Source organism: Ammospiza caudacuta, chromosome 1 (assembly GCF_027887145.1).
Source record: "Ammospiza caudacuta isolate bAmmCau1 chromosome 1, bAmmCau1.pri, whole genome shotgun sequence".
Taxonomy (NCBI): Eukaryota; Metazoa; Chordata; class Aves; order Passeriformes; family Passerellidae; genus Ammospiza; species Ammospiza caudacuta.
This window is the reverse complement of record NC_080593.1, coordinates 7,202,798-7,218,280: the sequence shown is the minus strand read 5'-3', so window position 1 is coordinate 7,218,280 and position 15,483 is coordinate 7,202,798. Positions and strand designations below refer to the sequence as shown.

The window sequence follows — 15,483 nt, the reverse complement described above, 5'->3', positions numbered from 1 at the left end:
TTTTCATATATGCCTTTATTTTGGCTGGTACTTTCAAGGTGTGTTAGAGATTCTTAAACTGGCTTTAGAGAAGAGCCTTCTACAACTCTGTGTCCCTTACTCTGCCAGATGTTTTCTTGATGCTGTGCTATTTAAATTACCTTTTAATATTTTTCATATATGCATTTATTTTGGCTGGTAATTTCAAAGTGTGGTAAAGCTTCTTAAACTGGCTTCAGAGAAGAGCCTTCTACAACTCTGTGTCCCTTACTCTGCCAGATATTTTCTTGATCGATGTTTCTAGTGGTGTGGTAAATAATTCTGTGGTTTTGTTACATTAGGAAATACCATGCAAGAACTGTCTTGTACAAATCATTGTGGTTTGATTAGGATTAAATTTGATAAGTGAAACGAATCCTCAAGCCTGTCACTTTCTGCAGCATCTTTCTCTCTGTTCGTGTTGTGTTTCAGGGATCAATCCAGGGTATTCATTTCTTGTTGCTGAAATTCTATACAAAAAGTGTGTCAGTGTTACAAGTTAGTGTTTCATCTTCTCATCACAATTTATTTTTAGTCCTTGGGTCTTCCAGGTTGATGATTTCATGCTTTTCTGGACTTAGTGTTAACAAAGCTTTCTTATATATTGCACAATTCTTTTCGTTTTTACTTGTCATCTAAGAGTTCAAAATTTTTGCTTCCTAAGGTATGAGAGAGTGTTCTGGAAAGTTTTTCTGCTGTTTCCACTGAGTTTAGGAGATCTGTGTTTGTTGTGCTGCAGTTAGGTTTTCCTGGGTCACTGTACAGTCAGGTGTATATATCAGAAATATGTTAGTGCCTTAAATTTCTCTTCAGTACTTTTAAGTTCCCACTCTGGGCTTTTGATGAAGGACTGGAAGATGTTGAATGATGTTCTGTAGACTATGAAAAAAGAAGATTTTTAAATGTCCAGTTACAGGCAGGTGGGTTTTTTTTGAGCAAGATGCAAAATTGGACAAATCCACAATGTGGAAGGCATGTATTTAAATCACTTTGGATTGCAGGCAGAAATTGGTTTAGGTTTATTTTGTGATGGTTTTAAATTATTCTTTCCGTTGAAAACATTCATTTTTTTAAAGAGCGTGTGCTTTTCCAAATGGAGAGTTGTACATAGGAGCAGAAGCAGAATCCCAGAGTGGCTCAGAGTGGAGGGGATCGCAATGGGCCGTCTGGTCCAGCCTCCCTGCTCAGGCAGGGTCATCCCAGAGCACATGGCACAGGATTGCATCCAGCCAGTTTGGTTTCCTGTTACATGGGGATTCTCTGGGGTAGTGTTGGAAGAGCACTGTGTTAAGTGCTGTTGTATTTATTCTGTGTATCTGAATTGAAATGGTTATTTTTGCCATGCCACTGTGTACTAGAAAGCATAAAATTAAGTCAGTAAATGGAAGGCATTACAAATTCTGGCTCTGAAACAGTGATAAGTGAAGAGTTGAGAACACTCTGTAGAATAATTTTGAATAAAAACCAATAAACTTCTGCTGGTTTTGTAAATTCCATAAATATTATTTTAGTATTATTCCAGGGTGTGTTCCTTGAGAAATACCTTGTTCAGAGATATTTAATTTTCATCATGAAGATGTTGGTGATGACTGTTCCACAGCACACTGAATATCTGTTGGGGTTTTAAGAGATTGTTTTAAATGAGATTTGAGAAGGCAGAGCACTCTGGTGGGTTTGGATGTGTGCTGTCTTGGATGGGATGGGTTTTTTGCTGTCTTCACTTACATGGTATCACTAAGTATGTTGTTGTAAAAGGTAAATGTTGGAAAAGAAGAGAAAAAGAGTCTTTTTCAAGGATCAGTTGTTGTTACGGTTTTTATGCTTGGTGCTTGGTTGGTTTTTTGTTTTTTTGTTTTTTTTTTTTTTTTTAATGAGGAGAGCTGTATTTTCAAGTGATTGAAGTTTGTTCACAACCCTAAAATTACATTAAATATTAAATTGCAAAGCCAGCTTTGTGCATTTGCAATTGCAGTAGGATTCATAAAGCGTTAAGCAGCTAAACACAGTCAGTGGTAATTTAGTAAGATCTCCTGACCCTTGCTGACACTGGGTTTCCTTTTGTTATAATTTACTTGCAGCTGTGTTGTTCAATTTTGAGGACTCAAGAATATGATGGAGAATTAGAACTTCCTGTTTCTGTCGCAGTACATAATTATTGCTGGGGTTCTGATGTAAATGAACTGAATAGAACTTTCTCTTCAGTGTTGTGTGGTAATAGGCATTAATTAAAAGCCAAAAATATAATTAATGCATCTCTTTGATGTAATTCATTTGTTCGTGGTATTGTGGAAATGTGTGTTTGTAATTAAGTTTATCTGACCAAGAATTCAAATTTTTCTGATCTACAATAAAACTTGGATTGAATTTCCAATTTAATTCTTAACAATATGGTTTACGAATCATATACAAATCATTTTGTTTTGCAAGACTGGATATTTTATATTCAGATTTAATACTCTTTTAGCTTTTCAATCTTTTGAATATATTTAATCACTAGAAAAATTATCTTCCCAAAAGGAGAATAATTTTGTACCTCCAAACTAAGACTAGGTAATTTTAGTTGTTAAGTATTTTCAGCATGTTTAAGATCTTGAATTTTGACACTGTGAGCATGCTGCCTTCTTTACAGATTGATGTAAAGATTGTTTCTCTGATAGATTTTCTTTGTGTTGCTATACAGATTTTCTTTGTGTTACCACTTTATAAGAACAGTTACCTACCATGCATTATGAATTTTAGAAGTAATGAGGAAACTAATTAAAATTCAATGAAATTTTGAATTTTACCTGCCAAAACTGACTGTTACATTATACAAAAACTAGGGCTGGAATAGTTAGGGCAAATCTCTTCTGTGCTACCAGTGTATCAAATTTCCTTTTCCCCCCCATTTCTGATATGATGTCCCTGTTGTGTCAGGAATGTTCTGTCCTTGTGCCCTGGGTGTGAGCAGGGACTTGTCCATCCCCAGGTCTGAGGGTGGGAAGGTTTCTGCCCAGCACTGTTCCCCTGTCAGAGGGTGATGAACCTCCTGATCTTCAGAGTTGTCTGCATGATGAGCAGCAATCTGCAGTCAAGGAAAAAACTGGGATAGCAAAATCTTCCAATCCAGGGTGTTTATTGCAGCACAGTGAGCAGAACCCTTGAGCAGCTGCTGTCAGGAGCTCTTCTGGAGTGGGTTTTGGAAGCCCCTTGGCAGAGGGAGGCTTTGATGGCCAAACCAAGCACACGGCTGCTCTGGGCACTGAGAAGTTTGGAGGTTGTGTGTCCAGCTAGCACCTCATGTGGGCAGAATTGTCAAATGGTTATTTTTTTTAAGTGTCATGTTGTCTGTATTCCTTTTCCAGCAGATTTATGCTGAATATTGGCTGTGTCCATTCTGTGGGTTGTACTGAGTGTTGGTGTTTTTACCTTGAGAGTTTTATCCAGAATAAGGCTTTTAGGTCACTGACAGGCTTTCTGTTTTGGGTGCCAGATCACTTGAGGGACAGCCCTGTTTTCAGAAAGTGTACCTGTTAGCAAGACACCTCTTTACAGTTCAAGATGAATGTTTGTTTTGATGGAGTTGTTGATTCCAAAGAAACTAATTTCCCACGCATTCTGGATGGAGAAATTGCATTTCAGAAAAGGAAAAAAAACCCAGCATATTTTGCAGAGCCATCTCATTTTCCTTGATTCTTCTTATTATTATTGTATATCCCAGTATTCAAAGGTGTAAATGTGTTTGGGCTTGCCCTTGTGAGCAGTTGTCAATAGTTGGGAATGTTTGTATGCATGAGGTTATTCCACATCAGCCCTGGGATTATGCTGCTGAATGGCATTCTGGGGAGGGTAAACCTGCACTTTTCATCAGTCATCCTGGTATTCAATATCTTTTGCCCTCACAAATTCAGAATTAGGAAAATGTTCTGTCCTTTATTAATCTAATGTGTAAATTGGCAGTGAAGTTATTTATGATGTCTGTCTCTTGCAGTCTGTCTTCTGTGCTTGAGAAAGTCTTCCACAGATTTTACTTTCTATGAGAGCCTCAGCATTTTTCCTTGGCTGTCTTAGCATTTTCTTTTCATTTTGCTTTATTTCTACTGACAGTCATACAATACCTCACCATGATGGAACTACATAAATAGGGATAATAATGAGTTAAAAAGAGCTTGTAGGTACACCATATGGATGTATATTATTACATGTACATAATAATGTGTTAAAATGTGGTACCACAGCATAACATGAAAACGCTGGGGTGAAAAAAATCAGTGGTAGGGTTTTATAATGGTTTATTTGTAGCAGGCTTGCGGGAATGAGCTGCTTTGTTGATTACCATGACTATGTTCGTTTTCTTTTGTCTAGTGGTTTATTCATATTCCTTTTGTTTGCTGTGCTTCTCAGACTAGTTGTTGGTGTGATTTGGGGGTAGTTTAGTTTGAAAAGTCAACTGAGGCCATCAGTTCTTTCAGAATGTAGTTTGGAATGTAAAAGGAGATATTGCCACCTCCAACTACTGTCTTCTTCACTGATGCAATAAAATTTAGGCACGTAATTTGTTGTTGTTATGATTGCTTGCTTTAGATATGTATTAATCTTTGTTCATAAAACTCATTTTGTTGTGCTTAACCATCAGTTGGAAGTAAATACTGATTTTAGGGCATGTTTCATTGAGAACCTAAAAATTTCCCACTTTCTACTCACTCAGTGAACTAATTGACTACTTAAATTAATGTAGAAATGCCTATGCCTGCATGTGCTTTGCTTTTCAGATTTTTTTTTTGTTGCTTGCTTTTTGCTTTTTTGCTTTTTGCTTTTTTTATGTTGCAAAGTTTTATACATCTATTTTCTCACCTGCCGTATCCTAGGGGGCTTGGAGTACCAATAATACAGTGAGCCCACCTTCCTGGTCCCCAGACATTCCAGAAGGTCGGGACATTTTTAAATCCAGACAGCTTCCTGGCAGTGCCATTTGGAGCATCAAAGTGGTAAATAACTTGAATTTATTTTCATGTATCCATTACTATCTTTCTGCTGTAGAGATTAGTGATGAAATTTTGTTTCTCACACCTTAATGAATCTTCCATTCTGTTACTGTTCAAGATCTCTAAAATTTATTAAAGCTCTGGAGGTTTCAGGTTAAAAGATGTGAGCTTTCCAGAGCATAAACTATGATGGCATTGCCTTGATTTTCAGTGGCAAAGAATATTTTGTATTACCCAAATTTTGTGTGTGTTGAGTACATCACTTTCTGTGGTTGGCTTTACATGGCTGTCAAAATAAATTACCTGAGAAGAAAAATGTCTTTAAGACTGGCAGTAAGGTAAGCCAGGCATGGAAAGGAGCAGAGATCTGAAGGATGGCTTGAATTTGTTGCTGTGGAGAAATCTTGCAGAGTGGATTCAAAGTGACATCGTTTTTAGCTCATGGGGGAATAAACAACAACTTTCCAAACTGATTCGATGGACCAAAATTGTATCCACAGTGACATTTACTATTAAAAACACCTGAAGTAACTAAAGTAGAATTATTTGGTTTAAGTAAAGGCAAAAAAAAGCTAAATTACGAAACTGACAAATAACTGTAGCTCCCAGTGATTTAAGTTCATCTCACTTTAACTCTCATGCTAATTTTATTTTGATTTGACATCAGCTTAGCTTTTGCTGCTTTAAGCATTAATTTTCAGCTTAATATTGAGCATTAACATTGATACAAGTATGTGCTTATTCCTGTTACTAGTTGTGTGAAAATAACAATACTGACACCTGTTCTGAAACAGAAAATAAGAAACTTGTCAGAAGAGTTTCCATGTTAAAAAAATTGATGATTGTGTGTCCTATGTGTGCATATGTATTAGCTCCATAGATATCTAAGGACAATTTTTGTTTCACCTCAGCTTCCAGCAGCATCCTTCCTTTCACTCTTCAAATATCATTTTGTTGCATTGACTTGGTGTGTGAGTCAATTAAATTTCTTTTTGCTTTATTAGATGAATGTTAATAAAATTTTAACATTGGGATCCTTCAATTCTCCCTTTAATTATGACCATAAAATTCAATATCTTCTTTAAGCCAGGAGTTGGAATATTTGAGAAATACAATAGGGAATATTGAGCCCACAGTGCTTCTTTCCATCCAAGGAGCTCCTGTCTCCATCAGAAAAGACCCTTCTTGTCTCTTGGTGACACAATCCCCATGGAGCTTTGTTGCTCCCATCAGTGTGGTTTTACAGAGCAAATGTTTTGCCTTGGTATTAAAAGTATTTTGCAGCAAGCATTTGGAAACCTCATACTCTGTACTCCATACTTGGGCTGTATTGGGAGCTGAGATTATTGACAAATATGAAATGCAATAAATAATCTCAGTGCTCATTTTGCTGTAGGAAAGGTGCTTATTCGAGTACATGCCATAATTATCAGTTACCCAGATTAGAGGCTTTGAGACACTTTGTAAAGATGTCTGATATATCAGCCAGAATTTGTGGCCATGACTATGTTTTTTTTCTCTCTGGAAATGATTTGGGAGAATTAGGAACCCTCTTGGCTTAGTTCAGTTTGAAATTTTAAAAAAAGGAAAAAAACCAAACAAAAACCCCCCTAAATTTCAAACTTAAGTAAAAACATACTTACTCTCCCAAGGATAATTGTAGTTGAACACACTGAATACTGTAAAGTACAACACTGCAACTCTGCATCTTAAATAAGGAAGGGAGAAGAGAAGCTCTCTGTAAATCAAATGGAGATTGTGTAAGAAAAACTTCACATTATGGGGAATAATGATAGAATGTAAGTGATAGAATTAATATAAAAAAACCTGTCTGTATAGGCTGAATTAAGAGAGTTTCACGGCGCCAGCTCCCACTTTCCTTTGTGAGCAGGACTCAATCCTAATAAATTCCAGGCTTCACTTGATTATTCATAGGGTAAGAAAAGCATCTGTGATTACCAGTAATCAAATGTCCAGACCCTGTGTAAAGTCCCATGACTGTCTGGGCTGACTGTTCAAAGAGAAAAGAAAAATGAATCATAGAATAATAGATATATTTTGGAAACTTTGCAAATGAGATGGGGGTAACTGTTGGGGGAAATCCATATTTCCAGTTATTCTGCTGAGCAGAATATAAACATTCCTGGTTTTGGCTGCTTTCTCACTGAAGATAAAGGTGATCATATTATGCCATGTAAGTAATTAAAGGTATTTCACACAGATTTATGCATAAATTTAATGGCCATGCCCTGCTGTGCTTGTACTCACCAGAAATCACAGGGTGTTTTTTACTTATGTTTTTCCATAGATGAACTGAACAAGTTTTTGAATCCCGGTAAGAAAAGAACTTGAGGGGTTGCATTGACATTGTTGCCTTCCATTGAACAGGGCCGAGGATCAGGATTCCCGGGGAAGCGGAGACCGCGTGGAGCGGGGCTGTCGGGAAGAGGTGGCAGAGGAAGATCAAAACTGAAGAATGGAGTTGGGGCTGTGGTCATTCCAGGGGTAAGGAGATCTTTTTTACCATATTGCAGTCTGTTAACATAACAGTTTTATTCAGCTGTAATTCTTGTATTAAAATACTTCATAAAAAACCAATGAGCTCTACAGAGCCAGAGGTGTTTGATGGAGCCTGGCTGTTACTGCTTGTGGTGAAGAACTGGAACACTACAGCTCAGTGGGCCTGAGGCAATTCTGTGCTGCTCTTGCCATTTAAAGACACAACAGTTGGGAGTCTTAAAGTACCACTTTCATTTCCTTGGGTGCAGAACATGCTGGGTAAAGGCAGCACTGAATGGAACAGCCCAGAGGGAGAGAGCAGGGTTTGTGCATGAGAATGTAACTGCAGCCATAGGAGACCAGAGCAAAGGTTCTTCTGGACTGAGTGGTGGTGCAAGAGTGCAGAACAGAAGAGGAGAAGACATTGCAGCAGCTTGTGGCTTGGGCACTTGCTGAACAGGAAGATGTATCTTTGTCTTGGGCAGCCTGTGTTGGAGCTTTCTTTCATAAATCTGCCCATTCACTTAAAAAAAACTTTAGAGAAACCATGACTGCTTAACTTTTTTCAGTTCAGCTGATCAGCTTGTGTTTTAAGTGGCTGCCTCCTTGATTAGCTGCCCGCCTCTCAGTGCTCTTGGAGAAGAGACAGTGGAAAGCTGCTTTCCATTCACTTCCTCCATCCATGCCACTCAGTTTCTATAGACCTCCATCATTTCTCCTCCTTTTCCTTCTACTCTTGAGTAGCAAGTATGGAGGATGCCAGTGGTTTTGAGTTGTTCCTTGTAGGGAAGCTACTCCATATTTCTGATCATTAATACCAGTTCTTTTGTCATGTTAATTTCCTTACTTTGTGGACTTCCATCTGCCATTTTACAGCCCAGCACTCAGCTTTGTGAAGTTCTTGTGCAGTTCTTCACACTTGTCTTTTGGATTTTATTGCTCTGAATATCCCAATCCTGTTGGCAAGCTTTGTCACCTTGCTTCTCACTTGATTTTTCAGATTGCACATGAGTGTGTTGAGCACCGCCACCTGTTAGCAGGCAGGCCCTGTCAGATTTTGACTAGTGCTATTCTCCCACATACAAAACTGATAATTTAGTCCCCTCTATTTTGTGTCTTGTATCAGTATAGGGACCATTCCTCTTCAGTTTAACTTTTTTTAAGCAGGTTTGGGGAAGGACTTTGCCAAACGAGTTTGATGGTGAAGTAAGTTGCATCAATAAGATTTTCCTGTCTCCAGAATTGCTGACTCCTTCAGAGAGCCCTTACAGATCATGATTTACCATAACTAAAGCTTCCTTGACTCTTTAATGAATTCATATATCAGTGATTCTCAGTTCTTTGTTGTGATCAGATATCTACTATTCTGTACACAGCTTCTGTCCAGAAACCCTTGAGAAAATAATGATTATATTTGTTGTCTCTTATTCTTCAGGAGTACTGAAGTGATTATAAGCAAGTGATTGCTCACTGAAGTTGATTGTTACACTATTTAATACTTGAAGTATTTTTAAAACTTGAAAATCCTACACAGTCCTACTCTGCTCCTCATAAGAAGGGGGATTTTGGTATGAAAAACTTGGAAATCTGGACTATAAAACAATTGATTTTTTTTCCACTGTGGGCTTGTTCTACTTGAATGTTCCTTTTAAACTTTGATTACCAACAAGCCCTGCACATTTTGAGAGACATCATGTTCCTTGTGTTCAGAGAACTTGCTCATTTTCATGTCTTTATGAAGTAATTCCTGAGACTCTCTTCAGAGCTTTGTTTTTATGTTCTTACATGTAATCTGTTCAAGTTTGTCACACTTTCTGCTGCCTGTGTAGTAATATCTTGGGATACTCTGGTGTTCATGATTTGAAAAAGGAACAATAATCTCTGTCACTTTTCCCTTTTAAAGGCATTGGATGGTCAAGATTCAGAAGCAAATTTCTAATTTTAAACATACAGGATGAATTCCACTTAGGCTACTTACAGCACCTTAATCAAATGGAGACATCCCCATCATTATTTTGGTGTTACAAAGCACAAATCTGTACTTCAAGACAAGCTGGGGTTTATAGATCAAACTCCTAAAAGTTTTTGTAATTGATCAGAGGACAGTGATGTAGGTAACTTGCTATAACTATAAATACAAAATGCACATCACTCTCCACCATTTCCTACAGAAATTTGATCCTCTGAGTCACCACATCAAAGGCAGCTCCAGAGTTGCAGAGACGTGGCTGCCTTGTGGTAGAGTGGATGCAGTTAGCAGTACCAAGAGATCAGCCTTTTGTCAGAGAAATGTTTGAAATGGGGGTATTTTCAGTCAATTTGCACAAAATCGTTCTTACTCAGCAGGGGATCAGTGGACAGCCACACAGATTTGGAAGTACCTTGGTATATCTTGGGAATGAGGAAAAAGGTGGGTACAGGTTAACCCACGGTGGGTCAGTGCTGGGATTCAGCAGACACCAACATTGCAGCCAGTCCTGCAAATTCTGCTCTTTTGCATGTGCAGTCACAAGAACCTTGTGAAACCTGTGCAAAAGTAGGTAAGGGGAGTGTTGTCCCTGAAGGTATCAAGGTGTTTCAGGTGCTCTGGAGTTAACTGGTTAGTTACAGCTGCAGTGCTCTCAAATATTTGGCAATCAAAACACATAAAGAATATATTCCCTTTTCAGCTGTTTCTTAGTAAATGCTGAGTTTCAGCAGCTGTGTATCAGAGGGATTCCTCTAGTTGATACTGTGGTATTTACATTTGTCCCTAGAGTTACATTTGGATTTGTAAAATATTTAAATTATTATTTAAACAAAACTTATCTCTGTAGGACTTACACTGTATTTAAAATAATCCACATATATATCATTGGAACAGCTGCTGAAACAAAGCTACATTTCCCTAGCAATCTTTTTTTATGGAACTGTGTCCCCTTATATTCCTGGTTCAGAGATAATAGTTGGGCCTATTAAATTCATGGACAGCAAATTCTGTATTTTAAGATTCACATGAAAGTCAGAACACAGTTGAAATGTTTCATTTGTGTTTCTCTTCCTGAGAATCTGTATATGAATATGCTGAATTAGTAAAGGGCAGGTCAGAATAAAAATCACTTGATGAAAAAGCAAGATTATTGTCTACAGTAAGAGCTGATGGATTCAGATCAAAATAGCTGTTTCAAGTTCAGTGCAGGTTTTTATGGTAGATAGATAAGCCTCGTAAACTGCTTACAGCAAGTAACTTTAGAGCTCTTGCTTAGTCCTCTAACATACTTGGAACGTTAGCTAAACCTCATTTTAGGCAATATGGGACAAACTACATTTCTGCAGTTGGTTTTTGAATTAATATTCGAAAGTCTGTCACTGCAGTTAACTTTTTGATAAAAAGAACTTCAGTATTTACATGCAGGGAACAGCAGACTGGGCACATTGTGACAATTTCTGCTAAGTGATTTTTTAATTCAAGTATATCTTTGCTTCCATTTCCATTGGAAAGTGTAATGGAATGGGATAATATGTGAAGGTGAAAAACGGAGAGGAAGAGAATATGTGTGTGAAACTAATACTGATGATGAGAAAAGGTGAATTAATGCAGTAATTTCTGATGGAGGCAGCTTTTTATGAAAGTTGAAACTGTATGAATAAATATGTGCAAAACTTATTTAGAGAATGTTTCATGTTGTCTCGTGTCTTACAAAATGTGATGTGCTTGGTATTTATATTTTGTGTTTTTTTAATAGGTCACAACCATGGATATTTCATCTAATAAAGATGAGGAAGAAAACTCGATGCATAATACAGTTGTCCTGTTCTCTAACAGTGACAAGTTCACTCTCCATCAGGTTGGGATAATAGTTACAATTCTTCATTTTGTTTCTCTGCTCTTAATTATAAAAAAGCGAATGAAGTCCTTGTTAGGAGGTAAATTACACAGCAAGCTAGTTGGATTTTAGTTAGATGTTTTCAGAAGTAGTGTCTGGCACGTGTTGAGAGCCTGCTCTTGTGTGTCCTTGCAGGATATGTGTGTGGTTTGTGGCAGTTTTGGCCAAGGTGCTGAGGGCCGGCTGCTGGCCTGTTCCCAGTGTGGGCAGTGTTACCATCCATACTGTGTCAGTATTAAGGTGAGTGCTCTTGTTCCACACAAAAACTACTTGATTGCACTGTTTTCATATTGTACTTTAATAGCACCACGCTGCCTTCGGTTTTGTGGTAATTAGGGGAGTCATTAACTTGTTAGATATTCATCAGCTAATGTGACCATTATTTGTATGTGACTTATGAAAGACTTTAATTAAATGTCATTTTATAGTATGCATAGCCTCAAGAGAAATTAACCTTTTTGTAATTTCACAACCATAAATAGCGCTGATTATCCAGCAGTTGGTTAAAATAACAGTTTAAGATACAAGTTTTAAACCTAGATACAAGCAGAATTAAAAACAAAGAAAAAATTACACTGCATCTTCATTTACTTGGGGCATAAGGTTTAGTTGATTCAATTTGCCTGTTGGCTGTCAGAATTGACAGCAGTTGGAGTGGTTAATTAATACATTTTACATTCATTAGCCTAGGAGAGAATGTGTGAAAATTAAATTTGAATGCTGTGAAATGACCTAGCAAGCACAAAATAAGCTATTTACTGCAGTATATACACTGTACACTTTTCATTGGTTGTGATGTAAGTATATCTGTGTAAAAGTGGGATTTTTTTTTTAAACATGTCAAAAACTTTATTTTGCACATACTTTAAAAAATGCCATATGCGTATTTCATGCAATTATCATTTGACTTTTTGTTTATATACCACTCTTGCATTATATATTAATTGCAGTAAGTTAGATGCTTGCTTCAGATGACTAAAACTCCAGCACCATGATCACATCATGAGGATCAGGTTTGTGACCTCTTGAGGAACCAGAATGTACACAAATCTCTGGGAGCTGACAAGATGCATCCCAGAGTCCTGAGGGAATTGGCTGATGCAGCTGCCATGCCACTTTCCATGATATTTGAAAAGTCCTGGCAGTCAGGTGGCTTAAAAACGGAAACACTGCACCTGTTTATAAAAAAATTAGAAAGGGGTACAGTTTTTTTCTGTTTAATCCATTCCTGTTCATTGAAGCTTCAGAAAGTCTAATTGCTAAAGAGCTCCTTGTGATGTGGGTGATGTGCCCAGAGGAGCATCCTGAGCTCCACATGCCAGACCTTAATTTATACATTGATCACACTTCACTGAGCCGTTTTCAACTAATTCTCACCTTGCGTTTTTCAGATTACTAAAGTGGTACTCAGCAAAGGTTGGAGGTGCCTGGAGTGCACTGTGTGTGAAGCCTGTGGGAAAGCCACAGATCCAGGGAGACTCCTCCTGTGTGATGACTGCGACATCAGCTACCACACCTACTGCCTGGACCCACCCCTGCAGACTGTGCCAAAGGGAGGCTGGAAGTGCAAATGGTGTGTTTGGGGCTGGGCTCAGAGCTGCTGACTGCTGGCCTCCTCTGCTTCTCTCTGTCACTTGGTATTTGTGATGTCACGTTGAATTGTAACAAGGTTTTAGTTGTGTCTAAGTCAGGTGTATTAAACAAAGCCAACAAAATGCTTTTGAGTTGTTTGATTCAATTAGAACTGCTTCTCATACCAAAAACCACATAAGCAGAGATAGGCAAAATTTCTCTTTTGAAACTCATAGCAAAAAAAATATTCCAATTTATATTCCTTGTAGTCATTCCAGTGTTCATTTGGAAAGATGAATGGGTGCTTCACCCTAGTGTTCTTGACATAAAACCCTGTGAAAACAATTTGTTTTACTTGGTGAAACACAAACAGACCAGACCTCTCTCATGGTTAAGTCTCCAGATCTCAAAGTGAATGGCAACTGGAAGCATGAACTTCTTTGACCTGTTGAGCTGTTACAAGAACCCATCTGCCTGCTTTTGCAGTTTCAAGGGAATTATTAATTAGGAACTTTATTTTAAAAGTACAAAAAATGTTGTTAAACGTTTGTGGTTAAACATGTTGTTAAGTTAAAACTTAATTACTCACCTCTTTCTAAATGGAAGATATTTAAAGCCACAAAATCATCTTCCTGTGAACTGACAGCAATAAATCTTTTTGTTCTGTAGGTGTGTTTGGTGCAGACACTGTGGAGCAACTTCTCCAGGTTTAAGATGTGAATGGCAAAACAATTACACCCAGTGTGCTCCCTGTGCAAGTTTGTCTACCTGCCCCATCTGCTACCGCACGTACAGGGATGAGGAGCTCATAATTCAGTGTAGACAGTGTGATCGGTAAGGATTTCTCATATTTCACTTACTTTTCTTGTTCAAGTCTTATTTTAATTTTTCCCCCTAAAGTTGAAGGGTAGAGATGAAGGAAATGATCATGTGGTAAAGAACAGTGGATTACTGAGTCTCAGAAGTCTCTTAGTAGTTCATTTCTGGTTGTACCACAGACTTAACTGTCTGGCTCTGGGCAAATTAATTAATCACTCTGTGCCTCTTCCCTGCTGCCCTGTAAAAATAAAACTAATTTACCTCACAAGACTATTGTTGTGAGGCTGAATCTAGATTACATTATATAAAGTAATTAAAATTATTGCAATATAGGGAGAAAATTACCATACAAAAACGTACTTGGGAGATTGTTTTATAGAGAGTTCCTTCCTGTAGAGGGAAATAGTTGTTCTGCTGCTTCATATACAGGATGTAACACACACCACTGTAGGGGATGCTGTATATGGAAAATCTCATTCTGTGGTTTCTCCCTAAAAGAATTCAAACTGAACAACTATCCCCCATTTGCTTGGACCATAGACTGATACTTGGGTCTCCTAAAACACCACCTATTTCCTTTAAATTGTATTTTTTCCCCCACTTAATTTCTAGATGGATGCATGCAATCTGTCAGAACTTAAACACAGAGGAGGAAGTGGAAAACATAGCTGATATGGGTTTTGACTGTACCATTTGTAGGCCATACATTCCACCAACGAACGGTAAGGAGACGATCGAAACCAATGGCAGGATTACACACTGCAATAAATAAATAGGTTTGGGAATGTGTTCTGTGTTCTCATGGAGGTTTGGCTCGTGGTAGAAGTAAGATTTTGTTTTTTTCATGTTTGTTTTAAGGCCTCTTGTGAAAATTTCCTAGGCTCTTTTGCGTTCTCAAGTGATTTATGCCAGAAGAAACTTCTTGGGTATCCTAGGTAGAGATATTGAAGATAGGGAGAAACTGTTAAAAGCATTTGGTAGTGAAGGGGTCAAAGGCATCTCACTTAGTCAAGTAGAAGGAAAAAAGCCCAGTTCTCTAAAGTTACATCTACAGAAGAATCAGAAAATTATTTCTAAGCAGAAAAAGTTTGTGTATTTTGATGCTTTGAGGCTGAGGCAGCAATAGCTGTAACAATAGTCTGTGTAAGCATTTTTCCCATCCTCCTTTATGTTTTTCTAATGCCTTTTCCTCAGCTCTCCCAGTATTCAAGACCAATGCTTCCCTCCCTAGCTGCTCTCTCGAAAAGAATTGACCATACTTCTTTGGGAGTTATCACTTCCTTTTTAATTCAAATGTGTAATTCCTTCTGATGAAATTGGCATTTCTCTGGACATGGACACCAGCAGCCTTGTTGGTCTGTGTCACAGTTCTGTAGCAGTGGCACTTCAGGAGCTGAGGTTACTCCACTTTAAGCACATTTACAGCATCTGGCTCCATGGGATGGTGCTGGTTAATGTTCTGTGAGTGCCTGCCAGCCTGTGCCATGATTTATAGCCTTATATTTTAGTCTTGCTGCAGGGGTGATAGCCCAGGTCTCTTTTCCCTGCATGTCAGCTCAGGGAAGTTGCTGCTTCAGTCAGCTCCTTGAACATTGACACCTATTCCCATTTTTAGCATAAGCAGATGAAAGTGTTCATATTGCCCCTTCATTGAGGTATCACAAGAGAACAGGAGGAGGAAGGTACAAGAACTAAGCAAATGTTTCAAGAAAAATTCATATCCACTAAGAAGTTCTCAGTAAGAT

At 38.0% G+C, this 15,483-nt stretch overlaps 1 protein-coding gene across 1 annotated transcript in view; it reads left to right on the top strand.

The window, feature by feature from the left end:
- KMT2C (lysine methyltransferase 2C) overlaps positions 1 to 15,483 on the top strand; it is a 187,815-nt gene that overhangs the window by 111,858 nt on the left and 60,474 nt on the right. Inside the window, exons 14-19 of the mRNA XM_058809368.1 lie at positions 7,371 to 7,487; positions 11,207 to 11,308; positions 11,483 to 11,587; positions 12,739 to 12,920; positions 13,589 to 13,753; positions 14,351 to 14,460. Of these exons, the coding sequence (XP_058665351.1) occupies positions 7,371 to 7,487; positions 11,207 to 11,308; positions 11,483 to 11,587; positions 12,739 to 12,920; positions 13,589 to 13,753; positions 14,351 to 14,460 (781 nt within the window). The remainder of the gene's footprint in view (positions 1 to 7,370; positions 7,488 to 11,206; positions 11,309 to 11,482; positions 11,588 to 12,738; positions 12,921 to 13,588; positions 13,754 to 14,350; positions 14,461 to 15,483) is intronic.